The sequence below is a fragment of the Diabrotica virgifera genome, chromosome 1 (genome assembly GCF_917563875.1).
Source record: "Diabrotica virgifera virgifera chromosome 1, PGI_DIABVI_V3a".
Classification (NCBI taxonomy): Eukaryota; Metazoa; Arthropoda; class Insecta; order Coleoptera; family Chrysomelidae; genus Diabrotica; species Diabrotica virgifera.
Genome location: NC_065443.1, coordinates 116,925,147 through 116,950,127, shown reverse-complemented (window position 1 = coordinate 116,950,127; position 24,981 = coordinate 116,925,147). Strand labels below are relative to the sequence as shown.

Below are 24,981 nucleotides of genomic sequence, written 5' to 3'. Positions count from 1 at the left end.
TTGTAACCCCACGCGACACTGTGACAGTTGAAGTCACCCAGTACGAATTTGATTTGCTGTGATTGAAAGTTATTCGGTTCCTCAAAAGCAAAGTCAGCGTTTGGTGGTTTGTACATTGACGTTACTGCACAGGAGTTTATCTCCACTGTGAGGATCTCGATGTCATTTTGATCTGTTAGAGATGTGGATGCTACGTCGATATCTGGTCTGACGAAGACTGCGCTACCATATTGGTCGTGTGGTCTCTCCAGTATGAGCTTCATACCCCGAATCCTTGGTCTGCGGCTTGTCGTACCTCTATGGGTTTCTTGAACCAGTAGAACATCGACACCATGTTCTCTGCACATATTAGACAATAGGTCTTCTTTATCTGCTGATAGTCCTTCAATATTAATTGAGGTCGTCATCAAAAATGGCCTTGATAAAGACCGTTTTGATTTTGATTGCATCTGTGTTGTTGGTGCACCGGTGTTGAAAGGATTAGCCGACATTACTCGTTTCCAGGGGACGCCCGATTGTATTCACAAGTGATCACAATCTACGTGGAGGCTCCTTTCATGTCCCCTCATGTCCCCAGTAGGGGAATGGAAAAGACAGACACTCGATAGAAAAAGATAGAAGAATGTTTTGAGGCAGGCCAAGACTCACGAAGGCTGTAGGCCAATTGATGATGATGAAACGAAATTTCACACAGTAAGAACTAAAGTGCGAAGAGACTACTTCCCAAATAGTGGTCTCTCCCAAGACAATTGCTTAAACGTTTCGAGCTAAAAATCCTAAGAGGAATATAATACATGGAGTCATAAAAGAGCAAGGTTTGAAGCGTTGCAACTTGTGAATTGTGTAGAAGTTTTGGGGAACATGATGTTGTAAAATTTATTAAGATAGGAAGTATGCGAAGGTGCAACAGTCAAAAAAATTTTTTCGCCGAAGAGGGCAGATTGGACAACGATGCAGAAGACCAAGGCTTAGGTCTCAAGGCAACTTAGAAGACAACTTAAAGTCTATTGGAGTTAGACCATAAAGCGGAGTGCCACTGACAGCGGTGAACGAAGAATTGTTCTAAAGAAGGCTTTGGTTCATAATGAGCTGTAATGCCACTGGTGATGATGCTGATGATGATAATGATGGTGTTAATGATGAATTGAATAATACTGTTCGATAGAGCTATAACGGTATTTCACCAAAAAAATGCTGGCAAACCTAACCTAATCGGGCAGTTAACTCATGGTTATCAAATAAACCCACCATCAAAGACAACAAGACAACAGCCGAGTCCAGTAGTGGCGCAAGTAAGTGAAAACTGAACAATAAGAAAAAAACAGCAGAAGTGAAGGATCGGAAATGAAATGGACATCGCACACATCTTATGGAAAATATAATGTCACTCAAATTCAATAAAATTTATACGATTAGATTCGTTTTAATATAACGATCAATTTTTATCATTGCGCCAACTCTTAATTATGATTAATTATGGCGCAAATTGCAATTAAAGTTTATCGAAATCACATTTTTGGAGTCCATAAAATGTTAGTTTACAATCATTATTGCTCTGAGTGCTATTCATAACAGCTTAAATCCCGCTGGGCCTAAGCGGATTAGTGAAACTAATCCGCTGATTTATGGAGTACCGAAAATCTGGGTATTTTAAAATATTTTTTCTCTCTCTAACTTATGTACCTACCCATTTGATTTCAGATTTATTTATATCAATTTCTGCTCTTATTTTTGAAAATAGAGAGTTGGCGCAATGATAAGATTTGATCGTTAATTTAAAACGAATCTATTGGTATAAATTTTATTGAATTTGAGTGACATTATATTTCCATAAGATGTGTGCGATGTCCTGAATAAATAAGAAATGTGTTCGATATATGAACTGTGCAAGAAACATATTCAAACGAAACGTTGGACTGAAATTCGTTATTTTGATGTTAGCCTGTTTAAATCCATGGTTCACCATCTTCATAATATATTTAGTATTGAAAAACCGGGCCTTCCACTAAAATTTTCGTTATGTATTAATTTTAATTAATTTAAATTCCAGAGTACCAATCTCATGTATACAGGGCCCCCGCTACCATATGTGCAAAGTGTGCAATGCACACGGGCGCCATCCTTTAGGGGCGCCAAAACCCAGGGTCAAAAATTGAAAAATATTTGCAAAAAAAATAAAAATTAATTTTAAAACAAAAGTTGAGAAATTAAATATAATTAGGTATAAATACACACGAAACATATTTAAATTAAGTGACAGCTATCTTTTAAAACGTTGTTTTGTTCTTAAAGAATGACAGATCAGGATAATAAGGATAGGGTATAGACTCCAATGATTTGTTTAATGAAATTAAAAAGCTATTTTCATTACCTGATGACACCGACCGGCGGCCCCCTTAAGTATTTTACAATATATATTTAAAAACAATTTAATCTTCAACCTTCCAAACGTAAGCATTTCACTAAGAATTCTTTTGACAGTACCTGTATCTTTAGATCTTTAGAGATGTAATTGATGAATTTGCAACAGCAAAGTCTCAGAAAATATCGCTACTACAATAATAGCTATTTTTTATTTTTCTATTGTACCTATAGTCCAGTAAATGGACGTAAAATACGGCGATACCGTGTAATTTTCAGGGTGATCAACGAATTGGACGAAAATTTGGATGTAGGTTCTACCCCTACCCTCCACTTCAAAGTTGGACTTGTGTCGTTGGTTGCTTTTATTTGGGGGGTGATTATTACCCTTTCTCGGTGGTGAAAAAATGTAGGTTTAAAATAATGTCCAGAAATGGATAAACTGACTAATTCTAAGCAACTTTTGTTCTATAGAGTTTTGTAACTGAATCAATACTTTTTGAATTTTCGAGTGAAAATGTTTATTTCTGGACAAAAAAATATGTTTTAGACGGTTTTTCGTAATTAACTCAAAAACTAAGTATTTTATCGAAAAATATTGTTATCAAAAATGTAGCTTATAAAAAACGAAAAAAATGGTGTACCTATTCATGAAGTCTATAGACCTAGTAAATGCAAAATTGGAGCTCATGACAAATCCAACATTTCAACGTGAAATAATGAAAAAAATGGAGCACTTTTCGGGGAAAACTCATTAAAACTTATTATGACTTCTAAACTTCAGTTTTGTGCTTTATTTCAAGCACCTACCTATCGACCTACCTTCTAAAAAATTAATAAATAACCATGAACCCAAATGCCTAAGGGGCGCCAAAATCCTTTTTTGCACACAGGCGTCAGCAGCCTTTACGGGGGCCCTGCATGTATACAGAAACTGTTCCGACACTGATAATCCACTTCTGCAATTATTTAATTACAAATAAAAATAGTTGAAGCATATCGCTCACCTGGACGCTACAGCTCCATCCATTGCTTCTGGTAACGATGGCCGTTTCCTGCGGACGACTGCCACGGTATTGCGAGCCGGGTGATTCCTGCTTTTTGCTTCGCTGACTGCACCACAGGCCGATAATGGCCGGCGTTCCCGCTCATTTGGTTCCGTTTCAACATATGCCTTATTTACGCACCCGGAAGCCAGGTATTTCCTATAGTTTTCCTCGATTTGACGCAGTTTGCACCTCAATTCTTCGTCCTGAAACCAATACAATCACACTAAAGATTTGGAAAAATATTTTAAAAAATTTACTATAAGTATTAACAGTAATTACGAATAAAACCTAACAACATAATATTATGTTTGATTTTAAATCAAAACAATTCCGTAAGTAGCGAAATTAATGCACTAATTCAGTCAATTTGTATTCTACGAGCCCCCTAGTGGGAAAGTTTTGGGGTAGTTCTGATTTCTTTCATTATATATGGATTTTGGGCTGCTGAATCCGAATATGAAGTTTGCGGACAAAATTTCGTGACGGAACATTGAGTAAATCGCGAAAAACCCGAAAAATTTCTGCTTTTTCCCGCGTTTTTGTTTAAATATTGAAATCTATATTAACTTTTAGTAAGTGGTCTGTCAATAGAAATTAAAGTACTTAAAATTATCTCTCTCTCTCTCTCTCGTTCCATCCCTCCTTGTGGAGTATTGGGCGCTTATGCGTTTCTTGGCCAAAAGTGTAAGATTGCTGTCTGGCCGGGACAGCGCATCTTCTTTTGTTTTTATTCTCTGGATAAATTGTGAACTAATTCCCTCCACTCTCTTCTATCTTTTGCTCTCTTTTTGACTTCGCCCCATCTTAGTCCAATTTTTTCGTGTTCTCTCGTTGTTGTTCTTTTCCAGCTGTTGTCTGGTCTGCCCCTCTTTCTTTTTCCCTCTGGTTGGTATTCAAGTGCTTGTCTTGCTATGCTGCTTTGGTCTTTCCTTAAAGTGTGGCCGATCCATTTCCATTTTTTTTCCTTGACTGTAGTAGATACGTTAGTTTGCTTTGTCCTTTCCCATAGTTCTGTATTAGTTATTTTATTTGGCCAGTATATTTTTAGGATTTTTCTTAGAGATTTGTTTACAAATGTTTGTAGTTTTTTAGTTGTATTTTCGTCCTGTTTCCATGTTTCTGCTCCATAGAGCAGTATACTTTTAATGCAACTGTTAAAGATTTTAATTTTTGTTGTTTCCGATATTTCGTTTGTTTGCCAAATTTTATTTAAAGCGTTGAATGCGTGTTGCGCCTTTGTTATTCTCGTCTGTATATCCTTTTTACACCCCCCGCTCCTTTCCATGACAGATCCCAGATATGTGAACTTGTCTACCTCTTCTACTTCTTTACCGTTTATCATTATTTTATTATTTGGATGGTTATTATTTTTTAGAAGTTTAGTTTTTTCTGTGTTTATTCGAAGTCCGATCGTGTCGGAGTACTGTGCCAATTTGTCAATTTTTGCTTGCATATGATTTCGGTGTTCAGTTATAAGGCAGATGTCATCTGCAAATTCGAGATCTTCTAGCTGTTTGAAAAGGTTCCACCTGATGCCTGTTCGATCGTCGATTACTTTCCTCATTACCCAATCTATCATAATAAGAAATAGGGTAGGGGATAGTACACAACCCTGTTTGACTCCACTTTCTATGGATATCTCTTCTGTTACTTCACCTGAATGTTCTAGTTTGGCTTTGTATCCTTCGTAGAAGAGTTTAATAAAGTTTATGATTTTTTGTGGTATCCCATATAATCTAAGGATTTTCCACATCTGTGCCCTATTTACACGGTCAAAGGCCTTCTCGAAGTCGATAAAACTCACATCTATATCTTTATTCCATTCATTTGTTTGTTCCAAGATAATTCTAAGGGTGCAAATGTGATCAATAGTGGAATGGTTGGAACGGAAGCCTGCTTGGTTGTTTCTCAGTTTTTTATCTAGTTCCGGCTTCAATCTTTCCAAAATGATTTTGGTCAGCACTTTGGATGTGGCACTTAGTAGTGTTATTGCACGCCAATTGTTGCATTTGCTCAGGTCTCCTTTTTTGGGTATTTTTATAATCAATCCCTCTTTCCACTCCTTTGGCAATTCTTCGTCCGTCCATATTTTATTCAAAAGTGTATGTAGCATCTCTACTGACTGCTCGGTGTCTGCTTTTATTATGTCAATGGGTATATTGTCGATTCCTGCGGCTTTGCCATTTTTTAGTAGTTTTAGAGTGTTTCCAATTTCTTCCATTGTAATTTCTCCAATATTCACTTCTAGCTCTGGTGATTCTACTTCATCTTCTATGATTTGAGTTATTTCATGCTTAGCATATATCTCTTCGAAGTATTCCTTCCATCTTTGTATTATTTCTTTCTCATTTTTTATTCTATTTCCTTGTTTATCCTTTACTTCTCGTATATTTCGTTGTGCTTTTCCTGTTAAGTTTCGTATGATTGTATATTGTGTTCGTAAGTCGTTTTCTTTCGCTGCTTCTTCTGATATATTTAGCATCTCATTTATATAGTTTCTTTTATCTTTTCTGGCTTGTTTTTTTACTTCTGCGTTTTTTGCCTTGTATTTCCTTTCAAGTGCCCTCTCTTCTTCCGATCCTTCCTTTTGTAGAATTTCTTCTTTGATCTTTTTTCTTTCTTCTATCAGTAGTAGAGTGTCTTTGGTAATCCATTTTTTATTTTGTCTTCTTTTTAATCCGATTGTTTCTTTTGCTGTATTCATCATCACTTCTTTAAAATATTTCCATGTTTCTTCGACTGACTCTCCAGTTTGTTGTGATACTGTTCGGTTAATTGCCAGTTTCTCACTAAATTTATTTCTTATACATTCTTGTTTTAGGGCATCAACGTTGTACTTGTTCCTTCTGCTGATTTTTTGGTTTTTATCTCTGGCTAATTTCATTTTTAGTCTCGCTTTGATTAGCATGTGGTCTGATCCCACATCAGCACCTCTTAAGCTCCTGACATCTTGCAGCCAGCTTCTCCATTTATATTCAATTATTATGTGGTCTATTTGATTCTTGTATCTCCCTCCCGGTGATTTCCATGTTTCCTTATGTATCCGCTTATGTTTAAAGATGCTTCCGCCTATTAAAAGTTCATTTTGCTCACAAAATTCGATTAATCGATTTCCATTGTCGTTTCTCTCTCCGATTCCCTCCTTTCCCATCACATGTTCATGTCCTTTATTATCATTTCCTATTTTTGCATTAAAGTCTCCGATTACTATTTTTATATCTCTTCTATATTTATTATTAATCTTATTAAACGTTGTTTGTAGTTGCTCGTAAAATTCTTCCTTCTCATTTTCGTCGTTTTTATTTGTGGGAGCATATACATTTATTACTATTATGTTATAATATCTTGCCTTCAGTCTCGCCCAAATAATCCTTTCTGACACTGGTTCCCACTCTACTAGAGCCTTTCTCCCCTTTTGGGCTAGCAGTATTGCCACTCCCTTTTCGTGTTTGTCATTTACATCCGTATTCCCAGAATATATCATTAGCTGTTGGTCACCTACTCGGGTTGATCCACTACCATTCCATCTTGTTTCGCTTAGTCCGACAATGTCTAATTTGTACTTATCAATCTCTTGGCTTACCTGCTCCAATTTGCCGGTTTCGTGTAGGGTTCTTACATTCCATGCACCTATAAATATGTTCTCTCTTATGTCTATTTCATGTTTATCTTTCGTTTTTGCTCTATTTCTATTTTCGTCCTTGCTCAATTCCTTTTTCTGTGCCTTGTCTGTCGTGATTTGTGCTTTTGTTTGTGTACTTTCATCTTCTGTTAGTTTTTTGGATTTCCCTGGTCTTCTTCTAGCTGGTTGCTGTATTGATTCCATTTGTGTGTTTTTCCATCTATTATTAATTTATTATATTTTATTGTAACACTTTTACCCTTATTAATTTCTTCATTTGCGACTTGTCTTATTTTTTTCTGTGTTTGTAGTTCTTCTTTTGTTATGTCATTATTTATATATACTTTATTGCCTTTTATGTGTTTTAGTTTAGCTTTATTTTGCATGATCTTTTCTTTTTCAAACTTGTTCTGTAGTTTGACCAAACATGTTTTTTCTCCCAGTTTGATAACTTCTTCGATTTGAACATTGATATTCATTTCTTTTTCCATGAAGTTTCCTACAGTTTGTTTCAGTGCATTTCTATCGATTGTATCTATTGGCAAGCCTTGTATTACAACATTATTTACTTTCCTTTCCTTTTCTAGTCTTTGTACACGTATTTTCATATAGTTTAGTTCTTTTTTCATTTCTTCCTTCTCCTTGTGTTTAGTTTGGTTTTCTTGTTTAACTTTCTCCAATTCTGTTTTCAGGTCGTTTAATTCCTCCCAGTACTTTCTCTGTTCATTCTTTATCTCTTTTACTTCCGTTGTTAAATTTTTTGTTTCTGTGGTTAAGTCATGCATCATTTTAATAATTTGATCGAGCTTATTATCTTCGTTACGGGTTTTGTTAAAATTATCTACAAATATCACTATTTACTTTTTTTTCAGACGAACCTTTCGGTCTAAAGTGCATGTTGAAAATTGCCAATTTTTAACGGTCTCTGCAAAATCCACTTTTAACATTTCAAAACTTTATTTTTTATTAGAATGATAAATTGTATTCCTAGTTTTCTGCTCAAATTAGTAAAAAGAAAAAAAGGTCGAAATTGTACAAATTCAGTATCAAAAAAGGTAGGACTCTAACAAAATAAAACTTAAAATATCGTGATTATTAATATTACAAATTAAAAAACAAAACAAATGAAAATGCAAAACGTTGTCTTAATATAAAATTATATGGGCCGTTGTCTTTTAGAAGGTCCTGGCTGTGGTTCTCCGGTGGCGATGGGTCCCGATATATATTCTGCTTGTTCTCGGAAATAAAAGAGATGGGGTCTATTGAATAAAAAAAAGTATTTGCTTTTACTTCCTCGTATTTAAGTATTTACTTAATAGTAATTAAATAAAGCATTAAAGAAATGACTGTATTCAATTACTATTAAGTAAATACTTAAATATTTGTAAGTAAAAGCAAATACTTATTTTTATTCAATAGACCCATTGTGTCAGTTCTAAAGAAGAGATGATGATTGCAAAATATATTGTGAGATTAAACATACCTTCCACATTGTGTGCATGACCTTTCAGTCTTTCGCATGATGTGCAAAGTGGGGAACAATGGACAGCATCCACAGCATGTTGCATCCACAATTGCGTTGGCAGCCCTTTTTACATTTACAAGAAATATACCGTAGTAGTGAGTTTGGTGCAGGGTCCAAAGTGGTTGGCACTGGCACGAGACCACTAGTAATTTTTTTCCAACCCCACTCACTTGGATCTTTTTGTTGCTCGTCAGGCGTGGCTTGATATAAAAATAACCATTGCTGCACCTGATAGTAAACTCTAAGTGAATGTTCTTGTGCAGCAGATTCGGTAGGGGGTAATGAGACAATGTTGGTCTTATTTTTGTATGATTAAGATACGCATTGTCCGTATCTCAAATCGTTCAGACTGGTCTCTTTTTTTTTCTTCCATATAGAGCCATGATAAACATGTTTCCTGCAGTGGCAACCTCATCCTGATATGCATTAGGGTCGTTAAAAGCGTCAATGGTAAGTTGCAAGTCTGTGTTCTTCTGCCGGACTTGAGGAAATTTCAGATTCCCTTGATTAAACAATGCAGAATTAGTATCACAACCACTCCTCGCATGTAGGAATGAGATATGGTCCATTCGGATTTTTTCAGCAGCCATGAGGGTTGTAGAAGCTTTGCGAAACCTTTCCTTTTCCTGGTTGCAGAAAAAAATACATTTTTTGTGTTAGGACTACAAAGGCCAATCAAACTGATTAGAAGATGATATCTTCCCCTACCACTGTCACATGTTTATTTGACGGTGCCATCTTAAGAGCTGTTGTGATAATTAGGCATCAGCATCCTCCACAGCATGGAGGATGTAAATTTATCAAATGACAGCAGCCTGGTAAAAAATAAACTTTTGAAATGTAAAAAGTGGTTTTTGCAGAGACCGTTAAAAATAGGCAATTTTCAACTTGAACTTTAGACCAAAAAATTCGTCTGAAAAAGAAAGTAAATAGTGATATTTGTAGAGAATTTTAAGTACTTTAATTTCGATTAACAGACCATTTACTAAAAGTTAATAGGTTTCGAGATTTTAGTAAAAGAGCGGGAAAAAGCAGAAATTATTCGCTTTTTTAGTGATTTACTTAATGTTCCGTCACGAAATTTTGTCCGCAAACCTTATATTCGGATTCATCAGACCAAAATACATATATAATTAAAGAAATCAGAACTACCCCAAAACTTTCCTAATCAAAACACAATGTGATTGAATTACACGTATTTCCAGTGGGAATCGTACATACTGTGCTAATAAAAGACTGATGTCATCGAAATTATTAGACAAAAGAATCAAAATGACTATCTACAGAACAGTCATTAGAACCGAGATTACCTATTATAGTTGTGAGACCTGGGTAATGACAAAAGATATGAAGCTCAACTTAGGACATTCGAGAGAAAGATAAAAGATACCGAGAAAAGTATACAGCAAGAGGAACATGTCACATGGGAGATCAGAAGAAACGACAAAATACATTGAGGGTACGATATTGTAAGATTTGTTAAAAGACAAAGACTGTCAAGGTTAAGATATGTATGGAGACAAGAAGATACAAAAACAACAAAGAAAATATTACAATGGACGAAAAAATGGAAGGCCCAAAAAGAGATGGTTGAAAGGCGTGGAACACGACCTGACAACTATGAATGTAAGACAATGAAGGAGAAGGGCACAAGGGAGGTCTGAATTAAAAGACATAGCTAGATACGCAAATACCCATCCAGGGTTACGGTACCAAAAACAGAAGAAGATATGTTTGATTTAAAACAATTCAACAACAACAACAACAACAACAACAACAACAACAACAACAACAACAACAACAACAACACGTATAAAGAAAACACACAGTGAAAAAATATAACAGGTCAGAACAAATCAGAAAGTACACTTGGATGAAATAAAAATATTGAGAAAAAAATGGAGAAGAGAAGATTACAACGGAAAATCACAAAAAGAAAACAGTAAACACAAAAAGACCAGCAAGCAAGAATAATCAGCTGCAACATAAACGATGCTAAAATAGAAAAAATTAAGATATGGTGAACAAAGCAGATTTTTATTTTAATCTCAGAATTAGTAAGAAGTAGCAAAAGAGATAACAAGTTAGATGTCATAATTAGATAGATCTCACATCAGTACAAGTAATAAGATGGAAATGTTCAGATGAAATCAAAAAAGACCTTTACTCATTTTTTATAGCGAAGAAAAGAAAACAGGCTAAAACTGAAAAAGGGAATATATCATCACAATAATGAATGTGTATTTACCCATTGAACGCGCATACAGGAGAAATGCCCATTCTACGATAAGAAGAAAGAGAAAACAGTGAGATATGCCAAAAAAAGGATAAAAAGTTAACATGGATGGTCCAAAAGCAACAAAATAACTTATAGGTGCAATGTGAAACTATAAAAAGAGTTGAAGAATTCTGCTGCTTAGGATTACTAGTGGACGGCAAAAACAACGCACCTAAAGAAATAATAACTGCGCATCAAGGGTGTACCGACTGTAGAATTTTCAAAATCATTCCTAGATTTGACAACTTGTATACCTTAATTTACGAAAACATCCAAATTGGAACTTGGAAAGAATACTGTTATAAAATAAAAATGTATACCATTTTTATTCAGTTGCAATGCGAAGGCAAAACAATCTTACTTTTCAATTAGAATACGGAGTGCAGTCCAGTCCCTTGAACCGCGATTTTCGGCTCTTATTGGAGCCTTCATCGGAAGGAACGTAGGCACTGTTCTCCATATTTTAACTGATTCGTATCGAGAGGTTTTCCCACCCATTGCAACTGAAGTGATGATAGTAGGTGGCTAGCGCCATCTGGCATTGAAAGACGAAGTAGTTTTCAATCCTAATAGTAAATTATTAATATTGAAAATATTAAAAATATTACTAAAAGATTTTTAAATTGAAAACTTATTGGTACACTTTCCTGGTGACACCTCCAAGACTTCTACAATTTGCAAGTCAAATGGATGCTACAGTAAAGACGAGAGGGAAGGAATTCTACACTATGCAATTCACATCCCCCGTCTGCAGCTGGTAAAGTTCCAACGGAAAAATGCACCTAGTTACTCTACGGAGTAATACGACTATAAAATAAAAATGTATACCATTTTTATTCAGTTGCAATGCGAAGGCAAAACAATCTTACTTTTCAATTAGAATACGGAGTGCAGTCCAGTCCCTTGAACCGCGATTTTCGGCTCTTATTGGAGCCTTCATCGGAAGGAACGTAGGCACTGTTCTCCATATTTTAACTGATTCGTATCGAGAGGTTTTCCCACCCATTGCAACTGAAGTGATGATAGTAGGTGGCTAGCGCCATCTGGCATTGAAAGACGAAGTAGTTTTCAATCCTAATAGTAAATTATTAATATTGAAAATATTAAAAATATTACTAAAAGATTTTTAAATTGAAAACTTATTGGTACACTTTCCTGGTGACACCTCCAAGACTTCTACAATTTGCAAGTCAAATGGATGCTACAGTAAAGACGAGAGGGAAGGAATTCTACACTATGCAATTCACATCCCCCGTCTGCAGCTGGTAAAGTTCCAACGAAAAAATGCACCTAGTTACTCTACGGAGTAATACGACTATAAAATAAAAATGTATACCATTTTTATTCAGTTGCAATGCGAAGGCAAAACAATCTTACTTTTCAATTAGAATACGGAGTGCAGTCCAGTCCCTTGAACCGCGATTTTCGGCTCTTATTGGAGCCTTCATCGGAAGGAACGTAGGCACTGTTCTCCATATTTTAACTGATTCGTATCGAGAGGTTTTCCCACCCATTGCAACTGAAGTGAGGATAGTAGGTGGCTAGCGCCATCTGGCATTGAAAGACGAAGTAGTTTTCAATCCTAATAGTAAATTATTAATATTGAAAATATTAAAAATATTACTAAAAGATTTTTAAATTGAAAACTTATTGGTACACTTTCCTGGTGACACCTCCAAGACTTCTACAATTTGCAAGTCAAATGGATGCTGCAGTGAAGACGAGAGGAAAGGAATTCTACACTATGCAATTCACATCCCTGCACAATACTGTTATACTTCAAACAATCCTAAAATCTATTTTTAATCATCCTTTCAAGAGTTGTTAGTAAACAGAATGATAAAGATATTGGGCATATGAGTCAGGTTTTCCAGGTTATATAACACATATATTATAATAAATCTGATTAATAGGATTACCACAACGTTTGATGAATAGGACTCAAGTTAAACACCGCAAAGACAAAGGTGATGGTTGTCAGTAAAATGCCAATACAAGCGGAAGGGGTAACAGCTTATGGTGAACAATTGGAGCGAACTAACAGTATCACCTACCTTGATTGTAATCTAAATGAGAACTGGGACATGAGCAAAGAAATTAGAATACGTATGGAGAAGGCCAGAGCTGCATTCCGTAAGATGAAGAAACTGTTATGTGGAAACAATATTACTTTGTCTGAAAATTAGTGAGATTCTATGTTGTGTTCTCTACTCTTTTGTATGGTGTCGACGGTTGGACTTTAATGAACTTCTTAAGAAACTGTAAGCCTTTGAAATCTGGGTTTATCAGAGAGTCCTACGAATGAGTTGGGTGGATCGAGTTCGTAACGAGGTTGTTTTGCATCGGATGGGAAAAGTTACGGAAGTCGTCAGAACAGTTAAAAATAATACCATAAATTAAAACTACAGCTACCTCTAAGAACACAACGGCTACTTGAAGACACTTACATGGCAAACATCTAGATCAGGGGTCACCAATTGGCGGACCGCGATCCGCATCCGGACAGTAGGTTAGTTTTTTGCGGACCGCGATTAAATTCAGAATATACTGTTTTGCAATTTTGAAAATGTTTGGCCATGACTATGACATGGCCATAGTACTTACTATGTACTATGTTTGGCTCAACTTCTGTGTGCGAAGCAGCTTTTTCAATAATGAACTTTATTAAAAATCGGTACACATCTCAGCTAACAGATGAATATCTCAACTCCCTAATGAGAATCAATTGCACTAAACGCATTCCAAACTTCAGATAGGTTGTACATTTTTTACAGAGGAAACAATTTTTTTAAACAAATTCAAAATTACCTATTTGCTCCGAAAAATGTATTTTTAGGTTTTTTGGTAATTTTAAACTGAAAAGGTCTCTTGATATTTTTCTCAAATGTTGAGAGTTTTCGAATTATAACTGATTTAAAATCTGAAAAATGCGAAAATACGCATACGCATTTTCGAGGCTTGAAAACTCATGTGTAAATTATTATTGTTCAGGTACAAGTGCCTAAATTTAAGCTTATACATTCAACTTCAAGATTCTAACGAGTAATCGTCTCTGTCGCACGTATTCATACATATTAGACGTACTTATGCGAAATTATATTATATACGTACTTAAGCGAAAGTTTATTAAAATTTTATAATATATTATTAACATAGTTTTTGTTAAATCATTCATTTATTTATTCAGTTGATTATTGCCAATGTGCTAATTAAATACACCAATCATATAGTGCAACACGCACCATATAGTGTGACGCGCCGCCGCGTCGGCTTAAGGGTCGAGTGGACTAAATGGTCTAAATTGAAATAAGCGCCGATTACTCATCAGAATCTTGAAACTGAATGTTTAAACTTCAATTTAGCTACTTGAAGACCTCAAAAATAATAATTTACGCATGAGTTTTCAAGCTTCAAAAATGCTTATTTTTGCATTTTTTCAGATTTTAAATTGCTAAAACTCAAAATTTATCAACTTTTGAGAAAAATGACAGATTTTTTTTGTTTAAGATGACCCCAAAAATGCTAAAAACATATTTTCGGGGACAAAAAAGTGATGTTCTGAAATTTGGCAAATAAAATTGTTAAACAATTTCTGTCCAAAAATTTCACCCGGCACCCTTCTGGTTTATTTAAAGGGAATATTTTTTGACAAGAATCCGCAAATAAACCGAATCAGAACAACCAGACACAGGTAGTATTCAATCCGGACCCCACAAGTGTCATAGGTTTGCGAAACGGACCCTCAGGGAACATAATTGGTGGCCCCTGATCTAGATCTATGTCCATTATCATTATCCACGACCAACAAGTGATCCAACAGGCTCAAAAGTATCATTTAAATCTTGTAAAGCTATATGCAGAATTTGTTTATTGATGTTAAAATCTCATTTCATTTTATTATTTTATGTAAAATAAATATCATTAGTTAATTTCATGTTTTATTTGTCCCTTCCAAGACTCATTGTTCACCTTTTAAGTTCACCTTTTATTTTCAATTAAGATAAGATGAACTTACACCTGAGTGACTGAGCTAGACAATCGGTTTCCGTAGTGAGTTGAGGTTTTATTGTTATACATTAACCCCCTACTTTCTGTGGTAGCTCCATTTTACATTTATTTTTTTTTTCTTAAAAGTTTTCTTCTCTAATATATCCATTTTTTGATGTTATAGGATGATTTTCTGTGATTTGCGGTTAAAAAATAAAGCAACAGATAAAAAATAAATTTCATCGAAATGTGTTTCAAAATGTCAAAATATTCTTAATTTATCAATGATTCTCCAGTTAAGTTATTTACATTTAGTGATGAAACACCCGGTATATTTAGAAATCGAACCTTATCAGACAAGTTTTTAGAAAAAGTATAAACAATAAATGCTTTTTGCTGTTTACAAACCACTAGAAATCAATTATTTCTTATATTTACCTTGCTCTCCTCATTTTCTTCCGATGGAATTTCTGTCTCAAGGCAATCAGTGACTATTGAACCCTCAGCGCTTGCTTGATCATCCGTACAATTCGAAGATACGCATTCGTCTTCGCTGGAGCTTCCCTCTAATGTTTTGAGATAGTTATCTAAATCCTCCAAACATTCTTCAATATCCTGCTGCACCTGCACAGAACTAGCATCACTACTGTCGTCATCCTGGAAAGTCGCATCGAGAACTTCATCCAAGTTCTTCAATACATTCAACGCTTCGATGTTGTCGCAGACTTCGATGAACTCCTCATTATCGTCCAGTCCATCGACTTCATCGTAATTATCGTCTATGTCTATCAAAATATCCTCCACGTCAACGCTAGGTCTTCTCGAAGATATCTTCGGAGTGGACAGTTGACTGGCCGTTTGTAGTTTTTCTTCTAAAACGGGTAGTTCTGTATCTAGAAGATTGTCTGATGCTTCTGAGCATTCTTCTGAGGTAGAGATGGGCAAGGCTCTCGGTAGAACTGGTGATCCAACATGTAAGTCGATTAGATCACCTTCATTTGTGCTTGTTTCTGTAGACATTGTAGCATCGTACGGTTTCAAGTCATCACCTGAAAAAAAAAGGAATTTGATTATGTTTCTTTATATTTGATAACATCAATTAAAATATGAAAATTGGGAATATTCCCTAGAAATCAAATGTAGGATAGAGAAAGCAAGATCTGCATTTCAAAAAATGGCTAAACTATTCAAATGTCATGATTTATCAATACCCATAAAAATCAGGTTACTACGATGTTATATCTTTCCTATACTGTTGTACGGATTTGAGTCGTGGGCTCTCACAGACGAAACCTACTAGAGAATTGAGGCTTTCTAAATGTGGCTGGCTTTATCGTCGAATCCTGAAGATATCTTATACCGACCACTTTACTAATTAGTTAGAGTGTTTTGTGTTTTGTTGAGAATGCAAAAAGAAGGAGGGCTGTTAACCACAATAAAAACAGCCAAAATTCGAATACCTCGGTCACACAATGAGGAACAGCGAAAGATATGAACTGCTGCAACTAATCTTGCAGGAAAAAGTAGAAGGAAAACAGGGACCAGGAAGACGAAGGATTTCCTGGCTAACAAATCTACGTAAAAAACTTTTGTTTTCAATACTTTCACTTCACGGAGGGGTGACTGGCTATTTTTATTCATACTTTATATTTTCGAGGGTGCTGAAAACGAAAATGAAGTTTATTTTAAATTTTATGTGGGGGAACATTAACAAAATCGCAATTTTAACTTAAAAATAAAAAAAATGAAATCACGTTTTTTTGCATTTACCTCGCTACAGCTCTGTTCCATTTCAATATTTTTTTCTGAAATTTTTACAGTATATAGCTCTAACATTTCTGAAGACAGCGGTACCTGTTTCAAGCTTTTATTCTTATACTGATAAAGGTTATGAATGTTTCAAAGGAAAAGGTGCGGATTTGTGCATTGCAAAGTTTAATCGCAAAAATTGTGTGACGAAGTTTAAAATTTAGCTTCTTAATCACGTTTATGTTAAAATAGAGAGTACAAAGAAGTTTTCTGGTAAGTTTTAGATCAAAATGTTTTATAGAAAAAAAAATAGTGCAACTTTTAATGTCGACATTAGAAATTCCCAATATAACGCTTACTTTTCGAGATACTGACCATGGGTGGAGAATGGCTAATTTTGGTCTTAGATTATGTTTTTGATCGTGATGAAAACGAAAATGAAATTTATTTTAAATTTTAGGTGGGGGAATATTGTCAAAATTGCAACTGTACCCTAAAAATAAAGAAAAAAATTAAATCACGTTTTTTTGTGTTTAGCTCGCCACAACTCTGGTCCGTTTTAATATTTTTTTTCTAAAGTTTCTACACTATATATCGCTCACATTTTTGAAGACAACGGTTTCTGCTTTAAGCTTTTAGTCTTATTCTAGTAAAAGTTATGAATCTTTTAAAGTACAAGGTGCAGATTCGGGAATTGCAAAGTTTAATCGCAAAATTTGACTGACAAAATTTGAAATATAGATTTTAAATCAAATTCAAAAATAAAATATGAGTACAAAGAAGTTTTCTGGAAAGTTTTGGATCAAAATGTTTTATAGAAAACAAATGGTGCAACGTTTAACATTTACGTTATCAATCCCCAAAATAACGCTAATTTTTTGAGATACTGATCATGGGTGGTGAATGGCTAATTTTGGTCTTACTTTATGTTTTTAATGGTGCTGAAAACGAAAATCAAGTTTATTTTGTATTTTAGGTGGGAGAAAATTGTCAAAATCGCAATTTTGCCCTAAAAATAAAAAAAGTTAAACTACGTTTTTCTTAAAATTAAAAGTTGCACCATATTTTTTCTATAACACATCTAGACCTAAAACCCCACATAAAACTTCTTTGAACTCTATGGTTTAACACAAACGTAATCAAACAGATAAATTTTAAATTTTGTCAATTAATTTTTGCAATTTAACTCTGCAATTCACGAATCTGCACCTTGTACTTTAAAAAATTCATAACTTTTACTAGAATAAGACTAAAATCTTAAAACAGATACCGTTGTCTTCAAAAAAGTAAGCAACATATAGCGTATAAACCTTAGACAAAAATATTAAAATTGACCAGAGTTGTAGCGAGTTAAACGCAAAACAACGTGATTTCACTTTTTTTTATTTTTCTGGTAAAATTGCGATTTTGACAATATTTCTCTACCTAAAATTTAAAATAAATCACCGTCACAGCAGCGTCAAAAACATAATCTAAGACCAAAATTAGCCATTCACCAGCCATGGTCAGTATCTCGAAAAGTAACCGTTATATTGGTGATTTCTAATGTCGATAATAAAAGATGCACTATTTTTTTTCTATAAAACATTTTGATCTAAAATTTTCCAGAAAACTTCTTTGTACTCTCTATTTTAACATAAAGGTGATTTAAAAGGCCAAATTTTAAATTTCGTCACTCAACTTTTGCGATTAAACTTTGCAATGCACAAATCCGCACCTTTTTCCTTGAAAAACTCATAACCTTTATTAGAATAAATATTAAAGCTTAAAGCAGGTATCGTTGTCTTCAGAAATGTTAGAGCTATATACTGTAAAAATTTCAGAAAAAAAAATATTGAAATTGAACAGAGTTGTAGCGAGGTAAACGCAAAAAAACGTGATTTTTTTTTATTTTTGGGTTAAAATTGCGATTTTGACAATGTTCCCCCACATAAAATTCAATATAAACCTAATTTTCGTTTTCAGCACCTTCAAAAATATAAAGTATGAATATAATTAGCCATTCACCTCTCTTAGAGTCAGTACCTGGTCATTTTAGGGGTATCTCCCGCTCGCCTATAAGTGATGTATTTTACTATGTCTAAACTTAATAGTCTTTAACTGAATATATTCAGGAGTGGAGAGCTGTTTGTCTCAAGTTGTCATTCAGAATTGTATCTGTATTTTTAGTTTATTAATTTCCATAGATTCTAATAAAGATAGCTTGAGTTTAAAAGAGCACTGGATGATGTTGCTCTGACCAATAGGGTTAGGTTGGTATGGGTACCCTGGATACACTGGTGTGGAAGGCAACGAACGGGCTAACGCCCTGCCAAGACGGGGCTCATCCACTCTGCCTGTGGGACCCAAACCTATGATTGGAGTGCCCTTTAGTACTGGTCGGGGTAGTCTCAGAGAGCTTCTTCTGCAGAAGTTCCAGGACTCCTGGGCTAGTTGTGGAGGTTTGAGACAGGCTAGGTTCCACATAATGGGGCCGTCCAAAAGTCTCACACCCCAATTGCTTCTTTTAGATCGTATAAGACGCATCCTGACGGCACTTTTATCTGCTTGGATTGGCGGATGGCCGTCTACGTAATGAGGAGGAGGAAACTTCCTCACATGTGCTCCGGGAATGCCCGGCATTGGTCTCTCAGAGGTGGCAGATCCTGGTATCGGTATCTATGCAGCCGAGCCAGGTGAGGGAGTTGCTCTGAAGAGACTTGTGGCTTTCTGTGAGGCCACAAGGTCTCTGGAGGATTAGACGTTCGTGGTAGCATCGGCAGGAGGAACTCAGATTTGCAGACTCTGCTGATTTTGACAGACATGGGAGCCCGGTGTAGCCAAGGCCCCAGAAACGCCGAAGATCAGGTTCTTATGGACCTGGTCCGTAAGATAGGGGTGATACAATGGACCCACCGTAGGAGGTCTAAGTATCTGAAGGGCTCACAAGTTGGCCCTGGCCCGATGTACCATACCATACCAATAACGATAGCTTAAGGCCTTTATTTTAAACAGATGATATTTTAATATGGAGAATTTGAAACTGGTCATTAAAAGAAGGATTATGATCTAGAAGGTTAAGAAGCTATTTTGTGTTCTGCTATACGTTTGTTAAAGGTTCTGCTAGTTTGAGCAATGTAAGTTTTTGGACAGTCACCACATGTACATAAGTCTGTATACACCCACCCAATTGCTTTTCCTTTTGGCTCTTGTTGTTCTTGATATATTTGTTTAAGTTGTTGTTTGCTCTGAAAGCTGGTATTGATACCTATATGTGATCAAATTAAAACAATCCTCTAATATAAGAGTAAATCACTTTTTCAATCTTCTAAAACACGACATACCGCACTGCCCTTGACCTTCGTCAGGTAAAAAACAAACGAATTTCTCTTTATAAATTAACCACTATTGACTTTTTTAAGTTTTCCCGTTGAATATTTAGTTCATTAATTAGAGGTGATCTCGTGAAGGAAAAAATAGTCACGCGACCACAGTTACTTTTTATATATACCAACAGTTTCATGTGTTGTCGTTATTTCCTTAATGTAATTAGCATTTTATCAAGTGAATCAGTACGCCAAGGCCTTGCTTGTTTTCTTACTAAAATTATAGATGTAGGTAAAAATATTTGGAATGAAAACAAAGAAATAACAAAACAATACAAACAACATACAAAAGAAAAAATAATTATGGTTAATTACTTGTTAATTTCGTTATTTAAAATATAATTATCCTCTACATACAGGACTTTCGTAAATTTTGGGCTAATGTGAAGATATTTGATATATGAATAATAACCGACGATCGAGAAAATTAGGAAATGCATTTATTTCTCAACGCGAAATAAATGTATAAAGAGGGGAAGTATCTCGCTCAGCGCGCTAGATGGTAAAATATGTAATGATGGCTACGCTCAACTCGGATAACCGTTGGAGAGGATCGGGATTCGTTGATTTCGCTCAGCTCGCCAAATACACACACGAGGGGGTTCGGAAGGTTTCGGAATAGGTTCGGCAATTCACCTAACCCTGGTTGGTTATCCTCCGTTCAACTTACAGAGAATGCCCTAATGGATTTCTGTTCGGTGTCTTATACTGTCAGAGAGGGTATAAGAACACACGCATTTTTATTCATTTAGTAGAATAAGGACCGCCTATTTGATTTTAAAACGTTTTTATATACTTGGCTTGGTCTTTGTAACTATGTCACTATAACCGCAAATGTTGGAATCCATTTTAAAAATAGTTATATGCTACCTAGGCACCTGATATTGTCAGAATAGCTCAGAACTAGCTAACAATGCAATATTTAACTGCTATTATATGGATAAATCGATTTTTTTATTTCAAACTATTTTAAAAATATGACTAATGCAATGACATTTAAATTCCATTTTAAAGTACGTTAATAAATCAATAGGTGGTGGCTCAGTGGTAGAGCATTCGACTGCAGATCGAGTGGTCCTGATATTTATTAAAAAGGTATATGAAAATTTATAACAGGTATATTTATTAAAAAAGAATGACAACTACATCTGAAATGCTGCTTACAAGGTATAGGCCTGGATCCCGCGTACCAACAAAAGTTGATTAATAGCAAGCTGAAAATTTATTAATAGCTTAACGGTGTCTAGTCGTAGAAATTTTGATGTACGGGAACACTGGAACAGGGGAAGTTTTAATTGTGGAACAAGTTAAAAATTTGGAACGTCAGACTACGAAAACGTCCCATGTATTTTGTCGGACAGAACTTCCAATTGATTTGTTACCCTTTCATTAAACTTTCATGCAAAAATCATATTGCTACGTATCACCAGCATAATTCCTGTCATTTGGCAGGTTCTACGTGTCGGACTTATTAAAACGCCCAGTTGGTGATAAATACCAGTCTGATTTTTGCATGAGAGTTTAATGAAATAGTAACATATCAATTGGAAGTTCTGTCCGACAAAATACATGGAAAGTTTTCGTAGTATGACGTTCAAAATTTTTAACCTGTTCTACAATTAAAACTTTCCCCTGTTCCAGTGTTCCCATACATCAAAGTTTGTCCGACTAGATACCGTAAAGCTATTAACAAATTTTCAGCTTGCTAATCAACTTTTTTTTGGTACGCGGGATCCAGGCCTAGTATGCACTGGTTAAAGTCACTAAAAATATTTGGATGAAAAAACCCCTTAAATGGTATAAAATTGTAATTACATTGTTTTAGATCTAGATAATATTAAAAAACTCTAACATGAAGTAAAAACCACTTCTATGTAATTGGTATATTTATTAAAAATTTTATTATTAACAATTTTTTTATTAAAAATCCCAATGGATTGAATAAAATGTGTCCAATTCAGAACGTTTTAGGACCTATCAGTCCATCATCAGTGAATCTAAAATAGAATAAGTAATCCCACTATTAAAATTGAAAGATGGTTGAAGTTTTGAAAGTTAAAAAATGTGGTTATGATTACTTACTTAAATACTTGCTAAATAGCCCCAGAACCAAAGAATGGTTGAAATTATAATTAAATCTACATTATGTTGTAGTAATATTGAACAGGCTAAACGCCGATGTTAAAAGATATAACCTCCGGGAACATGGTGAAACTTTACCAAGAAACTCAATCAACCATCTTAGGCCAACGTTGACTACCAAGTGTCAAAAGTTTGTAAGGAACTGTTTGGAGTGACATTGGCAGTAGAGAAGAAGGTAGTCGATTTTCAAAGGTTTTAACAAAAGGTCATGATCCAAAACAATGATAATATGGTAAAGATTTTAATATCTATAAATGTCTAACATTTAAATCTATTGTTTTTTGAAAAAGAAAATTGTGTTTCAATCAATCAAATTGATTAAAAAGGAAGTATGAGCTGCTAGAAATAATGATAAACAAAAAATAAAAACAGATGATGGTGAGAGAGGAGAAAGAATAAATTTTAAATTTGAATACTATTATACAAAAAAATTACCATGTTGGCAAAATTATTTATATGTATATTGTATTGGTGGTTATATGTAAAAGGGAAATTAGTTTTATTTAAATGTAAATGAAAATTGTTAAAATAATGAATTGGAGTTAGGATACAGTCAATGTAATAGTATGAAATATGTAAATTAAAAGGATTGTAATTATTATGAGATATTTAAAAAAAAATTTGATTATTTTTTAATGATTTTAACTTCTTATCTAGAGATTGCAATTGCTGGATCCAGCATCCAGCAATCCAGCTGGATCCAGCGCTATTTTTCACATGCTGGATCCAGCAAATCATGCTGGATCCAGCAGCGCGGATCCGCAAACATGTCAAATTGAAATAAGTTACTTAATGTCTTCATTAGCCTCTTTATTCAAAGCCGTGAGTCGGCAACTTGCCATTCTATCGCGCTGTCAGTAGCTCAGTAGATATGCTGGACAGTTTCTATAGCTTAAAAGTTCGCATCAATAAAGCGTTGATATACATTGATTCTGCGATAAAATTCTCTGCAGGCGAGTGGTCAATAGTCAATGAGTTAATCGCCACTTTTAAACGGCTGTAGAAGCTCTTTACAGAATAGAGTCCACTTTGATAACGGCCGACACAACCATGAAATTTGTCTTATACAATCTAAATAGCCAGGACTTTAGCCTTAAGGCAAGCGTCCACAGACCCGCATCGTACGCATCGGACGCATCGTACGCAACGGATTTTAGTTTGCCTTGTACGGAAACTTATGTAACCGCGTCCACTGATCCGCATCGTACGGATCGCATTATCGGCAATCATTGTAAGGCAAACTAAAATCCCTTGCGTACGATGCGGGTCTGTGGACGTTTGTCTTTAATGTCGATCTATCGGAAGCACTACGCAAAAGAATCACAGAACGGCGTCTCTATGAAATTACAGGTACATTAGTGTATTTACAAAATCAAAAAAAGTATCACGAAGGATTAAACAACCCTGGTTAGTTCCCCATGCCGAAAAAGAATGCAATGCGACAAGAGATGAAAAATTTGTTGATTCGTATAAATAAGCAAGTAACTGTGGAACCAGTGCAAGAGATAATGGAAGAAGATGGGCCAACTAATCCGGAGCCTGTGAATTTTACTTTGGAACAAGAACTTGAGATTGAATTGAAACGATAAAGAGAAAACATTTATAGCCAAAAAACTGATTCTCAAAAAGATTTTGGAAAAGGATATGGCGGTTTATGAGCCCGAAGGAGTGAAAGGCGACCGTTTGTCAATGGTCTATGACTATTTGATGACTTTAAAACCGACCAGCACAGAGGCCGGAAGGGCTTTCTCCGTAACCTGCTATATGTGCAGTCTGTGCGAAGTTGGTAAGGCCTATGTTTTTAAGGTATAGTCCGTTCGCTAAACTCAGACACAACTGGCTAGTGATTTTAATAATTTGCCAATTTTACCAAAATTGGCAAAAAATAATTACTAAATAGTTAGTAATTTTGCCAATTTTTGCAAAATTGGCAAAAAACAAAAAAATTACCGACTAAAATATCTAACCAGTTGTGTCTGAGTTTAGCGAACCGACTATATCCATAAAACTAAATAATTCATGTTTCTGTTGTTTAGAAATTTAGCATACAGACAAAAAAACATTAAAATCGTGTTTTTATTTTGATTCCACACTTTTGCTGGATCCTCGCTGGATCCAGCTGGATTCAGGCCAATCTTGCAAAAATCCAGCTGGATTGAAAATGCTGCTGGATTGCAATCCCTATTCCTATCGTACAGTAAGATATTTGATCACGTGTTTAATTCTGTTCAATCAGATTAAAATTATACTGAGAATTATCTACTGTAGAAAATTACCGATATAATTTTTTTAAGTAGATTGTTTCTGTTTAATGGCAACCAGTGTCCTATTTTTGACAACTGTCACATTTAAGAAAATATCCATAATATACGTATTAAAAAATAATCTTACGAATATCACACGACAGTAAGAATAAATAAGAAAATAATGCTTCATTTTTACTCAAATTTGTTGTCATTGGGCAATAGCCACTCGAGCCCTGCGGGCTCTCATGTCTATTGCCAGACAACAAATTTTCGAAAAACTGTCGCATTATTTTCAATTTATTCTCACTCTCTTATGATATTATACCCGAGAATTCTTGTGACAAAGTGGGGGGTGTGTAAAATTGTAGATAAAGAAATGCGAGATTATAGCTGAGCCCAGTTGATACAAAAATGAAATTAAAATTAAATTAATATTGAAAAAAGTGTAATGAATAAAATAAAATTAGTAAAACCGAATTAAGATAACGAATATTGATATAATTTAATTGTAATAATGACGGGTTTAAATGAGAGAACTGAAATTAAGTGATGAAATGTTAATTGGAGGTAAAATATATTTGGAAATAGTCAAAGACAAAAAGTAAAGAACTGTGGTGTAAGGTCGAAGGACAAGTGTAATAAGGGAAAGAGAGGGAT

The 24,981-nt window shown here is 34.9% G+C and overlaps 1 protein-coding gene across 3 annotated transcripts in view; it reads right to left on the bottom strand.

Moving 5' to 3' along the window:
* LOC114349527 (sodium-dependent transporter bedraggled) overlaps positions 1-24,981 on the bottom strand; it is a 413,358-nt gene that overhangs the window by 189,557 nt on the left and 198,820 nt on the right. For all 3 annotated transcript variants that reach the window (XM_050659642.1, XM_050659638.1, XM_050659648.1), the window contains 2 exons: positions 15,261-15,871; positions 3,369-3,613 (listed from right to left, as the gene is read on the bottom strand). In XM_050659642.1, the coding sequence (XP_050515599.1) occupies positions 3,369-3,613; positions 15,261-15,842 (827 nt within the window). In that variant the 5' untranslated portion in view covers positions 15,843-15,871. The remainder of the gene's footprint in view (positions 1-3,368; positions 3,614-15,260; positions 15,872-24,981) is intronic.